The following is a 21,931-nucleotide window of genomic DNA, read 5'->3' on the forward strand; positions in this document are numbered from 1 at the left end:
CAGGCTGGGCTACAAATAAAGCTCAAATCCAAGCAAAAGCACGCATACTTACAATATTGTCTTTTGCACCACGTACTAGAAGTAGAAGTAAAAAACCAGACATTCGCTCGGACAAAAAAAAAAAAAGGTAGACATTTGCTAATATTTTTTTATAGTGGCTCTATTTGTTTAAATGTAAAATATTTTTAGCAAATGTCTACCATATTTTTTTTTTTTTTTGGTCCCAGCGAATGTCTGGTTTTCTACTTCTACTTCTACTTCTACTTCTACTTCTAGTACGTGGTGCAAAAGACAATATTGTAAGTATGCGTGTTTTTGCTTGAATTTGAGCTTTATTTGTAGCCGAATGTAAAATATTTTTCAGAAAATATTTTTTTATTTTCTGGTGTTTGGTTGTCAGTAAAATATTTACGAAGAAAATAAATATTAAAATTTTACAAAAATAATTTATTCATCAATTTTTGGTAAGTTATTTTATACGTCCCGCTCGAAGGAGTCGACCTCAACCTCGACCTAAACCTTTGTCAAACACCGAAAAATACAAATAAAAAAATATATATTTTGCCTAAAAAATAAAAATATTTTCTAAAAAAAATATTTTAAACGGAGCCAAAATGTGACAATATTTTGTAGGAAGTCGACTTAAATTTACATTCTTGTCATCACGAACTTTTACCATTACAACAAACATGTTAATTATGGTATTTCAGATTTCTAGTTCAAAACTATCATTCATGCTTCCAACAAATAAGAGACATACCAGCCAAATGGGGAATGAAATGGTACCACAGACCATCAAAGTTTCAAAACATTAAACCGGTCCTTCGCAATAATATTTCAAACATAATATTTTGGTATAAGTATTATTAACAAATAAGCATCATGACGACCACCAATATTAAATATTTTTGGAATTGGACGAAGTAGATATCATTTTAAAAAATCACAACTAATTCCAGACTTGAAATTTCAATAGCGCTGGTAAGAAAATTATTACAGTTCTATATTGTCCAGCATAAAAAATACAAGCCAAGAAATATGGTTAAACCTCATTTTCCCAAAATTTTAACAGAACATCGAAAAAATCTCAAAGCATTGCTATTTTTGCAGCTTCTTTTTTTTTTTTCTCCCTTTGCTCCCAGCAGCATGTCAGCAACGACGCGAAGTCATTAATCAGCTCTATAGAAAGAAGGTTCATACTTGATAAGGATTTATAACCACACGTCCGTGAAATGGAATCAAGGCGATCACATGCCTCTCGAGACCATTGCTTAATCCAAGTCTCCCTTGCAAAAACTTACAGTACGTCTGTGAAGTAGGTGAATGTTGGACCTAAATGGAGGGTATACCAGAAGGAGATTGAGGAGAGCCGGTTTCAAGTAGAAAACTCCTACTGCAATATGACCTAGATGTACTTGAAGACGAAGCAAGACATCTTCCATCCCCACTGTGAAAAATCACCTCACTCCTATGCATTTTCCCTTTACTTGTCCTCCTGCTCCCTTCAGTTCCTTCGTACTCTTCATCTTGCACAGCTTCAACAAACCCACTGTGCATTGGGTCCGAACATTCGTACAAAAGCCTGAGGACCTGCTTAATTGAAGGTCTTGCCTTTCCTTCTCTCTGGGTGCACCATCTCACAATTGTCACTACTGTTTGAAGCTGATCCAAGTCATAGGAGTCACCAATACTGGGGTCCACAAGCTCATGTAGTCTTGATTCTGATGTCATGAAAACTTGAGACCACTCTACCAAATTCTTGTTATCTTGTATTGCTCGTCTTGCAGTCACCAGCTCTAAGAGTACCACACCATAACTGTACACATCGCTTTTCTCAGTAAGCTCTTGAGTGATCACATACTCGGGATCCATGTAACCTGAAAGTCATGCAAAGTTTCTCTCTCTTCAGAAGAAGTACGTTGAACTATTTTTATGGTAAAATTCCGTTACTAACCTGGAGTGCCTCTGATATCAGTGCTAACCGGTTCAAAGCAAATGGAACCATTTTTTGAAGCATGTGCAAGGCCAAAATCTGCAACCTGGAAAGACAAATTAAAGGTGAGAAATTTAGGGGAAAAAAAAAAAATTAAAGGTGAGACACAGGAATTGCTTCAAAGTATTGCTCGGGTACTTGGATGTGCAGCTTTTATCAAACGGTCGCAAGAAAGAAATCAGTTCAACTCAGCTAGTTTTGTTTGGTTAAAGAAGCAAAAGGTGAAGACTATTTCTAATATGTGAATCTCATAATGTCATTACTTTTCAAAATGTGTTTCAGGCCAAATAATAAGAAACTGCTTCCAGTGACATGGTACTAATTTGGCATTCAAAACCAAATTTCTAGGCAATTAGAACACCACCAAACAGGCAAGAAGTGCATCCAATTGCGTAAATTACCTTTGCAACGAAATTATCATCCAGTAAAATGTTGCTGGACTTGATGTCTCTATGGCACAGAGGAGGATCACAATAGAAATGGAGGTACTCCTGCATATGGAGATATCAAATTAGGAAGAATAGGTAATTTCAGAAATTAGTAGATAAATAATAAGTACATTGAAAGTTCTGTATGTTACCAAAGCATTTGCCACATCAATGGCAATTTGAATTCTGCTACGCCAACTCAGAGGAGTTCTGCCTGGAGCTGCACAGATTGCGGCAATAAAGAACACAATATAGACAAGCCAATTTGATTTATTTATTCCTTTTCTTTTTCCGGTTTCGAAGTGCACAAGCATCACACCAGATACCTAGGATGCAAATTCTACAAAAGGTTGCACGAAAAATCTTCCGAAATTGCAGATCTGGTAGAATTGAAGGGATTTGAGTTCTTGACTACGGTGCCATTTGATAACACAATTTGAATATTACTTAAAAAAATAAAGCTACATAAAATGAGGTAAATAAGTGAGAGTGGAATATTACTTAAAAAATAAAGTTACATAAAATGAGATAAATAAGTGAGTGGAATATTACTTAAAAAATAAAGTTACACAAAATGAGGTCATTAAGTGAGAGTGGAATCACTTATCACTAAATGCGTAACACTTGTAATCCAAAAAAATCTCAATCTGCAATTACCACTTAGAAATCCAGCACTTAGATTCAACTCTTGAAATTTTTAGTACTTAATTTTCAGTTTTATCAAATAGCACCCACGTCATTAGCACAGTTTAATATTTTACATCCCTTGCTGAGGCACCAGATATGATGGAATTGTGCCCTGTTAGGGCACCAGATAGATGGAGTGTCTTTAACTTTAATTCCTTGTTCGGGTGCGAAACATTTGTTCAAAATTCAATCAATGTCAGAGAGGAAAACCAAATTGTGCTATAAATGTTCTTCTCAAAGGGAACAGCCAATGGGCCATAGCTTGTTAGATGTAACTTGAATGCACCATATTACATTTATCAGTTACTGATGTTTATATATAAGACATACATAATATATATGTGCATACATGAAGATGTGTGTATATAATATATATATATATATATATATATATATATATATATATATATATTTGAATATCGTCACTCTCACTCTGCTCCAGTAATCTTCATCACTAATGTTTTATATGTTGTCATTAGCAAAAGTTCTATAGGCTTTCAATTAATGCATAAATTATGAGAGAGAGTTCCGGAGGAACTTTGGTGACTGAAAACTAGATAGGCTGATTCCATATGAAATCAATAGCAAAGAAGCATTCCATTTCCATGTTGTGTTTCCAACCCCAAATCTTTTCTTACCTATTAAGGATTGAACTCCAGAAAAAGTGAAATAAAAGATGGGATACATACTGTGAAGATGATCCTTTAAGCTTCCATTTGCCATATACTCATACATGAGAAACCTGCCATTAAACAAGCAAAAGTATTTGGTTTTGCCAGCACATTAAGTTAGTCACATACACACATTATGCATGCATGAATAAACCACCTCTCATGTTTTGCAATGCAAAAGCCACGCAGTGCAACAAGATGACGATGATGCAGTCTAGCAAGAAGTTCTATTTCTCTACAGAATTCATCCTCTGCCTGCTCTGAAACTTTGTTCATTCGCTTCACTGCTGCCAATAAACCATCACTAAACTGAGCTTTGTATACAGTTCCAAATCCCCCTTGTCCAATGATAGTGTTGAAGTTGTTTGTAGCCTTCTTCGTCTCCTTATAGCTGAATTTTTGGAACATAAACGAAGGACCTGCATACAGTTCAAATTTCCCACCCCAAAAGATGTACAAGGCAAAACATTACACCTTTTGTATGCCAGAACCAAGAGAGCACATAACCAGAAAGTTATCAGAATTGTACCTTCCTGAAATTTTCTACTAGGCTGAGGGAAGGCTTTTGAAGAGCTCTTGTCAATGGTCTCAGAACCCTCTAGCTCCCTGCTTTTCCTATGGATAAGAAATATCAAGACTACCAGCATCATAACAGCAACTGCTGTAACTGCTATACCAATGACTGGAATCAATGTGAGATGGTAGTGATGGTGACTTTTACTAAGGGGTGCACTCAAGGTGAGCTGGCTGGGGCTATCCGCAACCAATGGACTTGGTGATGCCTTAGGTGAAAGCAAAGCTGGGGGTGGCTCTGAAACTAGCATCACAAATGCAACAAAACAGTTCACCATATAAGTTTATAGAATAATTAATGTTATTCACGAATATCTATTTTTTTTTTTTAGTGTTATTCACGAATATCTATTATGACGACCACAAGACAAACAAGACAGGTAAAATGCAGTAACTAACAAAAGAGTTTCAGAAAAGTAATGAAAATGATTATTCCATCATATATCCTAATATATAAACTTAGTGCATTTGAAACAAAATAAATAAATAAATAAATAAAAATTTCCAAGTCAGGTTGAAAGAAAACCAGGGCAAACAAATGGTGGAATAGGAACATCTTTTGTTTCTTAGCAAGAAAAAGTTGGCATACTGAATGGGCCCTAATCAGTCATTCACCAATCTTATGACGAATAAATTTTCCAAATAATTTGTCATCACAAAAAGAGGGCATTGACCAATCCTTCTGGCAAGATATCTAAAACCAAAAGACTTCAAAGTACTTTCTGCAAGAAAAGAGGAACAGAATTTGAGGAAGTAGACTGGTCTATTGATGCTGAAACAACTTCCTAAGAGTATTATTTAAGGAAATTATATATATCATAAAGACAGAACGATAGAAGGGACTTCAATACAACAAGGAGATATGGATGATAGATCCAACATGACACATGGCTTGATCTGAAGGGATACATTGCAAAATTTAAGAGGCAGAGATGTCCCTTACGACTTCGGCAAATGAGAAATGATAGCAAATGGCATAACATGATGTGAGTGAGCCTCAAGGCCCAAACTAAGCATGTCAACTACCCCAGACCTAAAAGACCTGGTAGCCCATGAATGAGGGCCAAAGGCCATTAGTATTAGACTTTGTTAATCAAGGCTGTTGGGAGGGGTGAACTGGGTATTTCATAAAGTGGTCGCCCACATGCATGAATCCGCATACTCACGCTTGATAGCCGAACTTGAAATATTTTTTGTATAAAAGTTATATTATATATGAAAAATAAATAAAAAAATGGATGTGACATGAAATTTGTAACTTATATACCATATAGTTACCCGTCACAGAAAGAATGACAAAAGGACAAAATTATATATATGTATACACTTGTTTGTGTATTTAGGTATCCATACACGTAATATAATTTTTCCTCTCCCACTATTGTACCCACTCATCCAATAAAACTTTTCTACATCTTTTATCTGTTAAAGCACAATCAAACTTTATAGAAATTTATATGAATATTTAATTTGATTTTTCTAAAAATTATAGTTTTTTCCACGGTAAAAGAAAGTTTTATCCAATATTCAAGATTCATTAGCAATGTGTTTCCATATGTCCAAGAAGAGTCTCATGTGTCCAAAATTAAGAACTTAGTTTTTATATTATGAATACGTTCACCATGTGTCGGACGCTTAGTTTGGAGTTTTCCGAGAAGTATCAGTGTTCGACACGTGTCTAACATGGACACGACTCCTCCTTACCCGTTCTTCTTAGCAAGCTAAAATAATAAATTGGCACGTGGTTTCAACAGCCAGTTTTAGGAAGCACGAGAACAAGCCGCACCAATACAAAGCTCCAACATCTTATGATGTAACGCCACCCAAAAATTATCAAATACTCCCTCCGTCCCACAAAAAAGTGTCCCTTCTTGGGAACCTAATTTTTAAAATAATGTTTTCTTATTATTGTGGTAGGGAATGAATTTCCAAATGTACCCTTCTATGGTGGGTCCACATGACGTCATTGCTTTTATAACTTCAAGGCAAGGAGGGTAAATTAGGAATATAAATATTTAAAAAATAGTACATTTTTTAATTGGAACAATTATTTTGGGCCAGCCAAAAATTGAAAGGTGGACACTTTTTGTGGGATGGAGGGAGTAGCAAAATAGACTGAAGATACCTTTCAAAAACAAATGGATTGAAGATATTGCCATCTATTCAGAAACCTAGCCCATAGAAGAATGTTAGGGACTCTCACCCAGTATAAAGACAATGTGTTGTTCATGTTAGCAGACATGAAACAAACCCCAAGAACTAAATCTGCATGAGCTCTACAATAGTTTTATGTATGCCAGCACCAACAAAGGGAATATCACAACCTTCATTTCTATGCAGTGAAAGCTACAAATAAGAGGTTCTGAATAGGGAGAACTTTAGCAGGTTGAGAGAGGAGCCGAAGGTATCCATTATATTTTTGTACATGTCAGCAAACAGCTGCTTACACATGGTCCAACCATTTTTAAGCTCATATGACATTTCCGTGCCACCAATTTGTTGCCGTCAATAACCGCGTCTTGTACTGAGGACTTTTTCTGGTAATTCATTTGATCACTTTCCCTTCCTTCCTGGGCTCTCCTCAGAATGGTTACTGGACAAGGGCAGTGTTGTCTAGACACTCATAACATGGATTCCCCAGAGGTTATGTGGTTTTAAGCTACTAATGATCAGTCACTCAGTATATAGTATGGTCATCACTTACACAACAGGTGCGACAACTGACATTTCAATTTTAGTTCCTCTGCTCGTATGTACGATACCTATATTTAAGATTGTAATACTTAATTCTTCTATTTAGGATGGTATATAAAGTGATGTCCCCATTGAATATCCTCTTCAAGTGGGAATGAGGGCATTGGTGGAACTCATAAGAAATTGATCATAGAGATTTCCTCAATCCAACATCTTCCCTAGGAGACTGAGGTTTGCTCGAGAATAACTCAACGTCAAACTTCTAGCGTTTAGTATCTCTGTATCTGTCAACTCTGACTTCTTTTTGTTTTAAACTTCTCAAAATTTCCCTAAGAACATATGCACATTGATCAATCTTCGAAGATTTCCTCCCTATTTCATCAATAAATGAGAAGACAAGAGGCTAAGGTGCTAAGCAACCAGCACACTAAATAATAATAATAATAATAACAATAATAATAGTTTATTTATTATTATTGTGGTACCGAATGTTGGGCAGCTAGGAAACAACATTTGCATTAAGTGCGTGTGGCAGAAATGCGAATGTTGAGATGAATGTGTGGTAAGACTAGAAAGGACATAATTAGAAATGATCACATCCGGGAGATGGTTGGAGTAGCACCAATTGGAGATAAAATGAGAGGACAATAGTTTGGACATGTGCAAAGAATACCTTTAAGTGCTCCAGTTAGGAAAAGTGACATAGTCCACATTGAGGGTAATACTAGGAGAAGAGGAAGACCAAAGTTAACCTGGGTAGAGTTAGTAAAGAAAGATGTCATGTGGATTGGACTGAAACTATGGCCTTATATAGAGTGGAATATAAACATGGGATTCATGTAGTTGACCCCAAGGTCCCCAAGTAATTGGGAAAAGGCTTGGTTTTTGTGTTGTTGTTGTTGTTGTTGTTGTAAATAATAGCAGTAAAAAAATTGACAAACAAGAAACATCGAGTGATAAAGGTAACAGCCAATCTAACTACACCATGCTCCTGAAGACTTTGCTCTCATCTCATCAAGATTAGACGACAGCCCCACTTTCTACACAGTCTATTGTCTTTTTAACACTATTTTCTATTACCCTTATACTGAGTACAAAGTTCATTGTGTAGAAACAACCAAAATCATGTCCATCAGACCCACAAAACAAAAAATATGTAGATTGCAGTTGATTCTTCTACAAATTTCAGAATGTGTCTTACTTTCTTATATAGAAAATTCAATGCTACAAGTACAATTGAGATATAAAATATGAAGACAATAAGTAACTCACAGAAGAGAGAGAATTACTAAGGGTAAGAGCCTGATGTATGGAACGCTTAATACGAAATAATCCCATAATTTTTCAGATCCAGTCATACCTGGAAGAGTAATAAGTTCTTGAACCCCAAAGAAGCAGCTTGCAATGTCAACAGCTGACACATTGTCAACTTGGCTGGCAAGTGTAGCAAAGGTTGCATCCCTGCAAGAACTCAATGTTGCATTATTTCCTGCTCCTATTAGATTGCGAAGATATACAATACCAGCATTTAAACATTTTCTGCAATTACTTTCTACTGACAATGGCACTTTACAATTTTTGGAGACATTGCCAAATTTTGGAGAGTGCAGCATCTGTGTAACAGTTGTTCTACCCTTACACTCATAATTAACAGTAATTTTCGTTCCAAACCCACAGAAAACTGTTGCGTTTCGTGATACTCCATACAGTTCTAAGGTTTTTGATATAGAACGGAGGCATATCTCAGATAAATCTGAATTAACCCCCAGATTGCTTGTTGCATTTGTATAGCGAGCAATAGAAACTGCAATGAAGGCATTAATGTACCGACAACACTTCCCTCTGTCTTCTTTATTGGCGCAGGCAGAGGCAGCTAGAGTAAAATTTGTCCCACTCAAATCTAAGGGGCAATCTGCACAAATAGACGACAAAAATATCAGTTATGAGATTGACAATTTTCCCCCTAAAAAGACATCATTAGCAACATGGAAACTGGTTAATTACCCAATTAACAAGCGCACATGATAAATGTTAATAATAAAGGTTTATGTAATAATCAGACTGACTTTTCTTCAACTTTATAATGATAATTATGTTAAAGACATTCAGTAATTCCAGTACTAGTTGTGGCCAGGAAATATAAGAGGAAATGCACTGTAAAAGGAAAATCCAAATTTAGCGCTCCTTTTACCGTGTTGGAGTGTCAAACACATACAAGCTTAGCATGCTTTGCCATGTATGCATGTAAAGCAACATCACTGTATGAGTGTCAGACTGTAATCCACTATTGTTATAAAGGAGTTTGTTCTGAAATCAATATAAAGAATGCCTAGTATATATGTAGAATAACGCAACTGTATTAACTAAAATCAACATAGTCTTTTTCCAACTATTTGGAGTTGGCTACATAATCCTACTTTGCCATTCCACTCTCTCCAAGGCCAAAATCTCAATCCACAAAATATCATATATTTCCTTGCTATCTCAGCTCATGTTACACTTGATATTTCCCTTCCTCTGGCACCCATCAACATGGACCACATTACTCTTTCTCACAAGTGCACTTCTTGGTCTCCATTGCACATTTCATACAGGAAAATTATAAGAGTAGTATCATTTTTTATTGGTAGGTGAGTCGTATCAATTGAAGCATGGATAAGTATAGGAAATTGGGTTTATTTAATTGGTCGAATTGATAATCAGAAGCAGTTTGTTCAATGCTTCAAATAAAAACTTTAAAAATTATTGGGAGCCTGGTTTATTACTACAGGGCAGGGAGTTAGAGAAGGCGGATTTTGACAAAGGAAATGGTGTTAGAGGGAACAAAGTAGGGTTTAAGGTGGAAGGTTGATAAGACTAGAAAGTTTTGGGTGAGCTCATACCATAGGGTGCGGAGTGCAAAGGGTTGATTCCCTTCTAAGGTTTCACTTTCTGTTTTATCAGCTACACTAGAGAACCATATCAAATTCTTTCTAATAACATAAAGATTTGAACATCAAACCCAACACCCCTTGTCAAAACAAAGAAGAGACTATTCAGTGGTGCAGCTATAGAAGGAAGTTTTAGTTTTCTCTTAGCAATGTAACAAGTGAACTTATAAATCATTGAATTGAGATTGATGGTGAACGCAAGGCTCAACTCTATTTCTTTTTAATTTCATACCCTGCTCAATAATGCAAGAAGTATCAGCAAGACCTAATCACCCAGAAATTAAATATGTTTATCAATCAGTGATCTCTTCTTCTTTTTTTTCTTTCTTTATAATGACAGTCTTAGATTGGGGACAGGATAAAAGCCCAGTAGCTGAACATGATGGTGTAATATAAAGTTTTTCTTTCGAGATAAGAATGAAACCAGATTTGTAACTAGAAAAACGTAGGAATTTGACATATAAACAATAGAAAAAAGAAACAATACTATCAGCAATGCTATTAAATAACAAACAATCAAAGTAAGTTACTTAACCAACATTAACCAGAAGCATAGCCTTCAATACAATAGAATTTAGAACACAAGCACAACCTAAAGACACAAAAGAAGCGCCCTAAACTTTTGTTAAGCTAAAATTATCCTTATAGATATATACATACATACAGTCATGCACACACAACATTACAAATTATTTGCTTCAAAAGTGCAACTGACAAACAATGTCCAGTTCAAGAATCACCAAATGTAAACCTCATAACTCCCAAAGATCAAAAAATCATAAATTATGTGAATGGCCACTGAAATAAAAACAGAAAAATTGAGAGAAGTAGAGAACAGATCAAACACACAACCATAATTAACGATTTCATCCAAGAATTACCCCCAAAAGGCACATCAAAAGAGAGGGAAAAGCAAATGAGAGACGAATATACAAAATAAGTTTGAAATACAATATTGATTTTCCGTCGCTCCAAGCAAAGCCTAAGAAACAAAAGAAAGGTAAAGTAAAGCTTCGCGAGAAAGTGAGGGAAATTTACAGAAAGTGATTACCTGTGATTGCCATTGTTAGAGTTTGCTGCATTTCAAGAAGAAGAAGTAAACCCAGGAAGATGGCCACTCCGTTGAACATCATGTCAAGACGAAGAAGTACAATGCTCCTAGAGAGAGAGAGAGTGAAAGAGGGAGGGAGGAAGGGGGTGAAATGATGGCACATGCGCACGTTAGTCCATATTGGGGAACTACTAGGCAAGGCAAGGTGTGACCGATGTGCGTGCGGCTTTGACTATCCTCTTCCTCATATATTCCAATCATTTTAATTAGGAAAAATCATTTTAATTAGAAATAATAATAGTAAATAAATAATTAAATACTAAAAGATAGAGAAACAAGAAATCTTTAGTTTTTAAAAATTTGTAAAACACTAATTTTTCGATTTTTTATTTTTATTTTTTTATAAAACACTATTAATTAAATTAGTCACAAGACTCACAAATATCTCGAACCTAAAACAACTTTATCTTGTAAATTTGTTTAATAACCAAATAATTGTTAACTCAATTTGTTAAATTTATAACAAGTTCTATAATAGGTGTTTATAAAATAGTTCTGTTGAAATTTAAGTTCGAAAATATCTAACTCAACTAAACAAGTGAAGTTCAATAAAGTAATGTCTTAATTGAACTTGAAAATCCAAATTTAGATCATGTTAAGTTCAAAAAAGTAACGTCTTAATTGAACATGAAGATCCAAATTTGGGTTTAACTTGATTTCGAGTTTGATTGGCCGAAAAACTTAAAATTTGACTTAGCTCTATTTAAAATAATGGTTAATTATAATTGATCACAATAAATATAAGAAATATTAAATTTTTGTCGAGTCAAAGCTAAGTAGAATTTACACCTCGGAAGTTATTTTCCACCAACTTAAGCTACGTCACGATCAAATAAGAAAAAAGAAGAATGATCGGGTGACGATATGAATATAGAAAAAAATTCACTTGGGTAATAGGGGCCTCCATACAATATATATATATATATATATATATAAACCCTAAACAAAGGCTGCAAGTGGCACCAAATGAGGGTGACGAAGCATGTCTGTGTGGGGCTGGGCACGGGTGTTTTGTAGGGACTTTATTAGTGCCTATTTTATACCTTTAAAAATTGGTTTGGTTTAGGTGCGTTTGCTATATGTGCTGTCCATTTTGTCACGTATTCTGTTCGTCCAAAATAAGCATGACCCAATGTTTTGTCCGTACTCACATCACCATCACTTTTCCCACACCAACCCTTAGTTATTAGGTGATGTTATTATTGCCCTTACGTGCCTAAGATCTTCCATATGCAATTTAACGTGAGACAATAACTATTGACATTTTCTACTATTTAAATTCTTATTGTTGTTGGTCCGGCCACCTTGTATACCCATTCACCCTAGCGGCAAGGAATTCGGTAGCGGCCTAAACCACGGTGTGAGAACTTATCTATCCACGCTAATGGGGAGGGAATTGATAATAAACCAGATATCTTTGTGTGGGTGCTTAGCGTGACACTGAAATTGACCTCATTTGATATTGTTTGTCATGTCTCTGATGTCTTACCCGCCCTATATGTCCAACGCCCTTCCCATCCGCTACCAATGTTTGTGCCAAATGAGAGTGGCGGCATGCGCCCTACACGGTGCAATTGTTGCGGTGGTTGTGAGGAATTGAACAAAACAAGCAATCCAAATAAAACAATCGCACAAGTTGACACATGCTTTGACAAAATGCCTACATCTGCGGAACGCGCCAGAAAATTCCAATATTAACAATGATGGATGTTAACATTGAAAAGCCCTCATGCTCTTTTTCTCTCTTTGGCTATCCCCCACACATACTAGGGTTGATACAAGACTTAGTATTTATATGTAATCACTTTTAGGTTAAGAAAACTCCAATAACGTAACAAATTCAGAGTTTTTTAATAACGTGTTATCAAAGTTTTCATGATCAGCAATTGATCCGAAGAAATCTCAAGTTTTGATCAAAACTTACATCATAAATCGGACTTGTGATTCAGATTCCACTTTGAAAGACGAGCTAGACTAAGCCTTTGGTAAATTTTGATTCAAATACTTTTATTTTGTGCCAGATACGGTGGGCTATGGGATCATTTTCACTGAATTAAAAAGCATTTATTATGGTGCAGTAGTACGTCGCACCATCTTTGTCCAACGATAAATGTATTGTTCTGTCATGGAAATTTTGGGTGAAGTCAAGGCTTTCAAGTGCTTCAGAGAGAAAGATACTGACACTCTCTCTCGACCCCTAGGACAATCTTCCTTTTCTGCATTCAACTTCAACATTACTTTCAGTAGTAGCCCACTTCTTATGGAATCAGGGAGTCCAATCTTTCCAAATTCACATGTATCATACGAGATAAGCGTTCACACGTATAAATAATTTATACAGTAGTTTGATGCAGTACAATACATTGCTGTTATTGCATCGAATTCTATGTTATTTATTATTATTTTCTCTCTCTCTCTTATTTATTTATTATTAATTTTTTCAGTCATTATCTTATTTTCAAATTAAGATTCTTTTATTTATTTTTAATTCTTGTAGTTCTGTAAAGCTGTATTTTCCAACCATGTTTTTTTTTATAGTTTTCGCCATAGGCCCATATCCATTTGTGTTTGTATGAGACATATGGGTTTGAATACTTTAAGATGGTTTATACTTACGAGTTTATAACATCACTCTTATATTTTCTTTGTATCAGTCAAATTTATTTGTTTTCCCGAATATAATGGATTTTTTAAGGTTTTCTTTAGTAATACAGTCTTATTTGTTTGGTAATCTATCAGGTGTTTAATATTTAAAAAATCAAAATTTGATATTAATCTTATAATTCAAGATTAAAATTCAACCCAAAAATAATATAAATTTCAAGTCCAAAGACCTATTGGCTATTTATCACTCTGGAGTCTGGATGCTAAGATGCACTAAGAGAAACATAATTGTTTAATTTACAAGTTCATCCTTGAATTTGTTATTCTAATAAATAAATAAAAATTGGTTCTCCTATCTGACAATCTCTAGACAGACATGAAACCCAAATTACAATTTGGGCCTCGCCAGGATTTGGTCTAATTTCACAGAGAACAGCCTTGAACTTGAGCCCAAAAATTTCGGCCGCATTTCAAAGAGCCTGTGCTCAAATTCAGCCCAGCCCGTAATTTTTGGGCCGAAGAGGAGGATATCAGGCTATCTCAGCCAATGAAATACCAATATGGTGAACTAATGAAAATACTCAAACTCAGTCCTTGAATTGCCACAAGCCTACTATAAGTCACACAATTCTTTAAATGGATGTTACTCTCGAGTTCCGTATGCATTTTCACTTTCATGCTGCTCCCATTTTATTTATGTAATTTAAATTTTATCGCTTTCAAACTTCCACTCTTGCTTTCTCTTTGACTTTTCTTTTGTTTCAACGTAAAATATTTTTCTTATAATTTTTTTTTCAGGTAAAATATATTTTTTATTTTTTCTTTTTCTGTATTTTTTATTATTGTTATATTTTAATATTTTATTTTTTCGTAAATATTTTACGATAACTAAATACCAAAAAATAAAAATACATTTTAAAAAATATTTTACGTCCAAACAAACGAGCCGACTCTAATTTTTATTTCAATCTCAACAATACAATTTTACCCTTAAACAAAATTTATATCATAAAAGGTGTGCAGAAGATCTAAGCCTCGCACATTGTTTTCATGGTGGGCAAATATTGTCGTCTATGATGTAATATTTCTTTCTTTTGACAATAAAATTACACTACCTAGTACCTACCAAGAAAAAAAGTGTCATCAAAAGTCAACAACCATTACATCATGAAATCCAATACATCTCAACCTCGCCAACTCTTTCTTGAGTAAACTAAGCTTTCAATAATCGAATGCTTAAATTCTTGTAATCAAATTATTTGGTGATAAATCTGTATATATCCTTGTCCTTTAATTTCTGACTTTCTGGTTTAATTATTCAATCACACAACCACTTCAAACTTTCTGGTTTCATCATTCAATCACACAACCACTAGCTTTAATTTGTTAAGCACCAAGAGATGCCTGACATAGGTGCTTTAAGTTAAGTCCCTTAAATTTTCTTTTTCTTTTTTCTAGTAAAGAACTCCCACGGGAAACTTAAACCCTCAACATTTTATTCCGAATAAGTAGATAGCATCATACGACAGGCCTTGTTAATTGTTTAAATTATGGACAATTAATCTAGAAACAAACGTTATAAAATTAATTATGTGCAAGGCTCAAGACACCGTCCTTTCATTAAATAAAGTAGTTCACGAGAAATGATGCATTAACCTGCAGCAAGCTCGACTCAAATACTTGTGATCAAGCACTAGGATCGAAACAAATTGCTCGATTAATTAACCAAATAGATGGATTAAGAAACGGATTATCACAGTTTGTAAGTTGGTAGGAGGAATCCGACAAAAGCATGTCTAATGGCTAGTACTAAACAATACAACATAAGGATGGAAAATTCTGATCATTTTTATTTTTTTTTTTTATTATATATATATATATATAAAGATTTAAGTTATATACATTTAGAAATAAAAATGAAGTTGATTTAGGATATTCAAGAAGTATATGTTTGATTCGCTGGAGAAAAATTATTATATGTAGTCTTGGGATCATGTAATAATTCATCTTTGTTGGAATCATAGATGTCACCAAATCTAAAACAATTTTGAATTTTTTATAGGTTAATTTACCTAAAGATGTTACTTTTTTTTCTATATCCCGATAAATTAGGAAGATAGGAACTCGAATACGAACAAACCTGTTCGGAAAGCTTTACCACTTAATAATGCCCTGAAGATGCTACTTACACGAGTGCCCCGCCAAGAGGGGAATGGAAAATTGCCCGAAAGCCAGGACACACACACTTTTTGCTACTAAAAGATGGCGTAGAAAAGTCCTTCGGCCCCAACTACTCCTTTTACTTTCTAGTAACTACTAATATCCAGCTTAATTATTTTAATGTTCCAACTAATATTATATTATAATGCAACTTTAGCAACTTTGTAATTTACAGAAACCAATATGGATAAACTATAGTATTCATTTATAAATTAAACGAATTCCTTGTGCCAAAAGGGAAAAGTTTCAACCTCCGGCTCTAATAGTCTAATCCGGTAAACAACTCAAAGGTTTGTCAATTAATGTGAATGATCCAAATATATGTATGCATATATTTGAAAGACATGAGAAAGAAGAAATTAGACCAAGAGCAAGTAATATTAAATAATGAATACTAAATTTATTTTAAACAATCAATCATGTAAAACGGAGGGATTATATATATTCAGTGATAAATTATGAGATATAATAAAGATTCTGACACTATCAAAAACCGCCATGCATTTAATTTGAAAATATTGGATTATATCGTGAGTTTTGCTTAGAAGAAGATTATAGACAGATTAAGGCTTTGCCAACACTTAAAATAAAAGAATTATGGTAGTATATAATATAGTGGATAATGCTAAAAAAAAAAAAAAAAAAAAAAAAAAAAAAAAAAAAAAAAAAAAAAAACTGGGAACACGTGCAAGGGTATTTTCCAACACGTGCATCGGGGGAACCAAGGCTCAAGCTAATGGTCAGTCAATGTTGCCCGGTTGACCACAGACATCTGGTTCGTTTGAGCGCACTGTCTCTCACTTCCACTCCAAGTGCAGACGCGGGCGTGCGCCGCTAAACGACACCGCCTTCTTAAGGTGTTTATTTTCATTGAATTTTATTAGTGCTTGATTACAAAGATCATACATTGTTATGTGCATTTTAAATTAAAAACTGAACAAGATATAGCATAAAAACATCACAAATGTAGCAATCATGCAACCGTTTTAGTTTGAAAATGTGACAATCCCATTCAATAAATTATATTAAAATATTATAACGTAACAATTTTGTTTTGAAAATACAACATATTCGCAAGTAATAATATTAGTAGACTCTTCGTATAATATGATTTGTGTTGTATTCACATGTAATAATATTAGGAGGCTCTTCATATAATATGATTTGTTCGTGTTGGACTAAAAGAAAATCACACGTGAGGAGGCTGTTGAAGTTCTCGCCTATTCACATTTAATGGTTCAATTTAATAGAAACTCTTTAATTAAAAAAGTGAACTGACAAGAAAAAAGTGAAAGTCTACAATATCTGTACCGTACCCTTGAGATTTCTATTCGTTAGATGTGGTGGTAGAACCCATTAGATGAATGATTCATCAATTGAGAGACTCCGGGGATATGGCCCGCTCACCTCCCGTGGAGTATTATAGACTTTCTCAACTCACATAAATATAATCAAATGTGTCTAATAAGTCAATAATATGGAGTAACTTATATGCGGTAATATATTATAAAGAAAAATGACTCTCAAAGGCACTTGTTAGCCCTACTTCTCAAAGTAAAAAAATTAAACTCATGGTAGAGTAGATATTGGGTGAGCAATTTTTATTCCTAAAACGAAGTCCCACTTCAGCGGCCAATCCTTGATTCTTTCACCATGAGGAATATACTTAACAAGTGGCTTGAATATCATTACTAGTGATGAGAATGGTAATTTGTTTATTTTAATTTTCTTTTCTATTTTATGTTTTGAGTTTACGTTTGGATTTTTTTTTTTTTTTCTGATGTGATTTGTAAAATTAATTTGAATGGTGATGGGAATGGTAATTTTTTATTTTTTATTTTTTTTTATTTTATGTTTTGAGTTTAGTTTGATTTTTTTTTTCTTTTTTAGATGTGATTTTTAAGAATTAATTTAAAATTTATTTGAATATTTAAGTTTACCATCTACTTGATGATAAATAAAATCCCAATTCTTTTGACAATTAAAGTAAAAAGTTAGGGGTTTTATGAAAAGAATTAAATAATAATAATAAAATAAAGAAAGTAAATAAAATATTCTATTCAAAAATAAAAAATAAAGTAAACATTTATTTTGAAACTGAAAATAATAACTAGTGTCACCGGTGTCCCACATTCACAACTCCAGTTTTAATTTGATTGCACCACTAAGCTGCGTATGATGCAAAATAAACTAATAATCTCCAGAGATTAGGGTCTAACATAATCAACATCGTCCACTCGAGAAGGGCCCCACTAGTCAAATGGCCACCCTGTCTGTGTTATCCACCCATAGAATAGCTTTTTGGCTCGAATAATGAGGTTGTGAAACAACCTGGCCCCGCACATTCCTATGTTCATCTTTGACCATTGACCACCCACCAATACCTCTGTAAATCAAGCCAGTCTACCCACCCATACACTAATTACTAGTAGTAAGTATTTAATATAGAGAGTAGTGTGTGCATGTTGGTACTGTTGTTTTGTTTGAGAGAGAATTTGTGTGTGTGACTATGTGTGTGTAGTGTGTGGGGGGTTTTGGCATCGCTCGTGCCCTTAAGTTTCCTCGAAACTTCTCGCCTGAAACTCTACTCCCCTAATCACAAGAGATTTAGGATAAAACAGTAAAGTACTACGAGTATGTACCAGTTTGCGATAACTGTGAGATCTTTGAGCTTACTATACAATTTTCTGGTGTTTTTGGACTTATTAGAATAAAAATTACACGTGGCTCTGAATTATTCATTATACTAATATATTTTTGAGCTATATATTTTGTGTCACGGATAAGTAAGATTCTATAACAAAAGAAAGTGATGTAAACCATATCTATAGACTATTTAGACCGCTAATAATTGATTTTTATAAGAAGTGTCAATTGGACTGGTTTTAGAACTTTCTTTCTTTTTTTATGTTTTTTTATTGACAAAAAACATATATTCACGGGTACTCAAATTTTCACCATTCACTTTAAAATTAGACCACAAGATTTTAAATTTTTTAAAATTTTCTTCCTTACAGCAAAATGTCAAATAAGTATACGATATATAATCTCTTCTTTAAGATATTTATGTCGTTGATTGTCATAAACAACAATCCACCTATACAATTTGCATTGTTACGTTCTTTTTTGTTTAACTCAGGAATGAATTTATATAATTTTTTCCCTTGAATTTTATTATTTTGATAAAGAACTTGGATTTTGTGCTTATAAAAATAAATGTAAATTAAGTATCATTTGAACTCAATACATATTTATAAATATTCTTAAAGTAGATACTATTACAAACATATAACATGCATTTTATAAACAAGTTTGAGAAAGTAAATAAGATAATTAATATAGCCGAAGAGGTAGAAGAAAATTCTTGTATATTCATTTTTCGTATAAAATTTATGTTTTATAATAACAAATTGCTGTTTAATGAAATAAACCAAGAAAAAATTGCAACATAATCTACTAAATATTAATTCATAATGATAACAACCAACAGTTTTATTACATTTTACAAATACTTTCAAATATAATAAAAAAAGAAACAAATTATCAGAATTTTTTTATGCTAAAACAATTTTATCTCTACTTTGTGATTTTTTTATGTAATCCGGATCAATTTGAGAAGTTTTTACTAAAAGATTATGTGTCCTATGTTCCGAATCCAAATTTTAATAATAATGTTAATTTAAGAGTGCATTTGAACTCAGTGTAGTACGTGCATCGAAATTAAATTTGGATTTTGATTGTAAGAAGTCAATAAAAATTGATTTGATTCAAAATTAGCATTAAACAAATTCATTTATAATGCAACAATCAACCTCAAACTGTTACAAACAATTAATCAACCAATTAATAATTAGATGTGAACAGTCATTAGTTTGTAACCTAAAAGTGGGACCCGCTAGTCGCTCAACACTCTCGACCATAGGACCACCATACTATACTATGAATAATGTGTAAAGGGTTATGGGTTAAGCAAATAGCACACGTGTGGAGGATAGTCAGATAAGGGCAGAGAGAGTCGTCCTATCCCATGGCCCTGTTGGTATATCCCTCTGTTCCAATTCGTATAAGAGAAAGCAAAGCGGAACAGAGTGGTAAGAGAATTTGCAGACACCTTAGATATGGTATACTTCTAGAGAGAGAAACAGATACATATAGAGAGAGAGAAAGCAAACATGCCTGGGAGCTTAGAGCCATTGGATGTTGGGGTTCAGATCCCATACCACTTCAGGTGTCCGATCTCGCTCGAGCTCATGCGCGATCCGGTCACGGTCAGCACCGGCCAGACCTACGACCGGGCCAGCATCGAGTCGTGGGTAGCCATGGGGAATGTCACGTGCCCGGTCACGCGCGCGCCACTCACCGACTTCACCCTCATCCCGAACCACACCCTCCGACGGCTCATCCAGGAATGGTGCGTCGCCAACCGCTCGTTCGGCGTCGAACGCATTCCCACTCCGAAACAACCCGCCGACCCGGCCACGGTTCGGACCCTACTGAGTCAAGCCTCGTCCGTGACAACTCCGAATCACTCGCGTCTCGCCGCGCTTCGACGACTGAAAGGACTCGCTCGTGAATCGGAGAAGAATCGATCCGTGATCTCCGGTCACAATGCTCGTGAAATCCTATTGTCTATAATCTTCTCCAATACAAGTTCTGACTCGTCCGAGTTGAATCACGAGTCTCTCGCTATTCTATCCTTGTTTCCGCTTTCTGAATCGGAGTGTGTGTTTGTTACCTCCGATCCGGAACGATTCGGTTACCTCGTGGATCTTCTATTCCATTCTTCAATCGAGGTCCGAGTTAACTCGGCGGCGCTGATTGAGACCGTCGTTACCGGAACGAGATCGCCGGATATCCGAGCGAAAATCACCAATGCCGATGAAATCTTTCAAGGAATAGTCGAAATTCTCAACTGTCCATTGGCGTATCCGCGAGCTCTGAAAGTCGGAATCAAAGCGCTGTTCGCTTTATGCTTGGTGAAGCAGAACCGTCAAAAGGCGGTTGCCGCCGGAGCCGTGGAGGCTTTAATCGACAGATTGGCGGATTTTGAGAAATGCGACGCGGAGAGGACGCTGGCGACTGTGGAGCTGCTCTGCCGGATTCCGTCTGGATGCGCGGCGTTTGCGGGCCACGCGCTCACCGTCCCGCTCCTGGTGAAGATAATACTGAAGATCTCAGATCGAGCAACGGAGTACGCCGCCGGAGCTCTCCTCTCGCTCTGCTCGGATTCGGAGCAGACTCAGCGCGACGCGGTGGCGGCGGGCGTGTTGACTCAGCTGCTTCTGCTGGTTCAGAGCGATTGCACGGAGCGAGCGAAGCGAAAAGCGCAGTTGTTGCTGAAGCTGCTGCGGGATTCATGGCCAGAGGATTCGATTGCATATTCTGATGATTTTGCTTTCAGCGACGTCGTTCCGTTTTGATCATTGATTATCTTCTTGGAATTTCTATTTTTGTAATTGTAGGGAAAGAGAAGAAAAATAGAAAAAGAACAAGGATAAATTAAGAATTTAGAATGGTACATAGAGAATTATTATAATGTAATTTTGTTGAAAAAAGGAATTAAGGAAAGTTGGAAAGCTTTGGAAAAGGATTACTTTTGATATTTGTGTGGAAAAAAAAAAAACTTAAACTAAGTTTAAATAACAACAATAATAATAATAATAATGAGGACCTCATCTCCTATTTAGTTTTAAACATGAGGAGCGAAAGGACTGGAGAGAAAAGTAAGGGTTTTGCTAGCCTTTTTAGAGCTGTGTTTTGTGTAAAAAAAAAAAAAGTGACTATTCAATTTGTTTCTCTTTTTTATAAAAAATAATAATAATTTCTTCTCAAGTTAATACTAATTATATATATATATATATATATATATATAGGGATCAAATTAGTCATGATGTATATCTCTTTCTATTTATCAGATTATATTTGAAAATGTATACTACTATGTGCAACCAAATATTTGAAAATTATTTAATACAAATAATTATGAATATGTGTGAGATACACTATCATACACATTTTTG

General features: G+C 34.8%; 2 protein-coding genes across 3 annotated transcripts; one reads left to right on the forward strand and one right to left on the reverse strand.

Moving 5' to 3' along the window:
* Nucleotides 1-1,111: 1,111 nt before the first annotated feature.
* LOC132294093 (probable receptor-like protein kinase At1g49730) lies at nt 1,112-11,246 on the reverse strand. 2 transcript variants are annotated; one of them, XM_059791818.1, is made up of 9 exons: nt 11,028-11,246; nt 8,407-8,958; nt 4,309-4,590; nt 3,937-4,198; nt 3,798-3,850; nt 2,574-2,641; nt 2,395-2,484; nt 1,955-2,039; nt 1,112-1,877 (listed from the first exon to the last, which is right to left on the reverse strand). In XM_059791818.1, exons 1-9 carry the CDS (start codon nt 11,188-11,190, stop codon nt 1,333-1,335), a joined length of 2,100 nt encoding a protein of 699 aa, XP_059647801.1. In that variant the 5' UTR covers nt 11,191-11,246; the 3' UTR covers nt 1,112-1,332. The 2 variants fall into 2 exon arrangements, with proteins under 2 accessions (XP_059647801.1, XP_059647800.1); XM_059791817.1 differs by having other exon boundaries at nt 4,309-4,596.
* An 8,648-nt stretch (nt 11,247-19,894) lies between these two features.
* Nucleotides 19,895-21,658, forward strand: LOC132294094 (U-box domain-containing protein 26-like). Its single transcript, XM_059791819.1, has one exon. It carries the CDS (start codon nt 20,084-20,086, stop codon nt 21,329-21,331), a length of 1,248 nt encoding a protein of 415 aa, XP_059647802.1. The 5' UTR covers nt 19,895-20,083; the 3' UTR covers nt 21,332-21,658.
* The last annotated feature ends 273 nt before the right edge of the window (nt 21,659-21,931 follow it).

The sequence above is a fragment of the Cornus florida genome, unplaced genomic scaffold, assembly GCF_030987335.1.
Source record: "Cornus florida cultivar Cherokee Brave unplaced genomic scaffold, ASM3098733v1 CherokeeBrave_3.0.0_Hap2_Chr02, whole genome shotgun sequence".
Lineage (NCBI taxonomy): Eukaryota > Viridiplantae > Streptophyta > Magnoliopsida > Cornales > Cornaceae > Cornus > Cornus florida.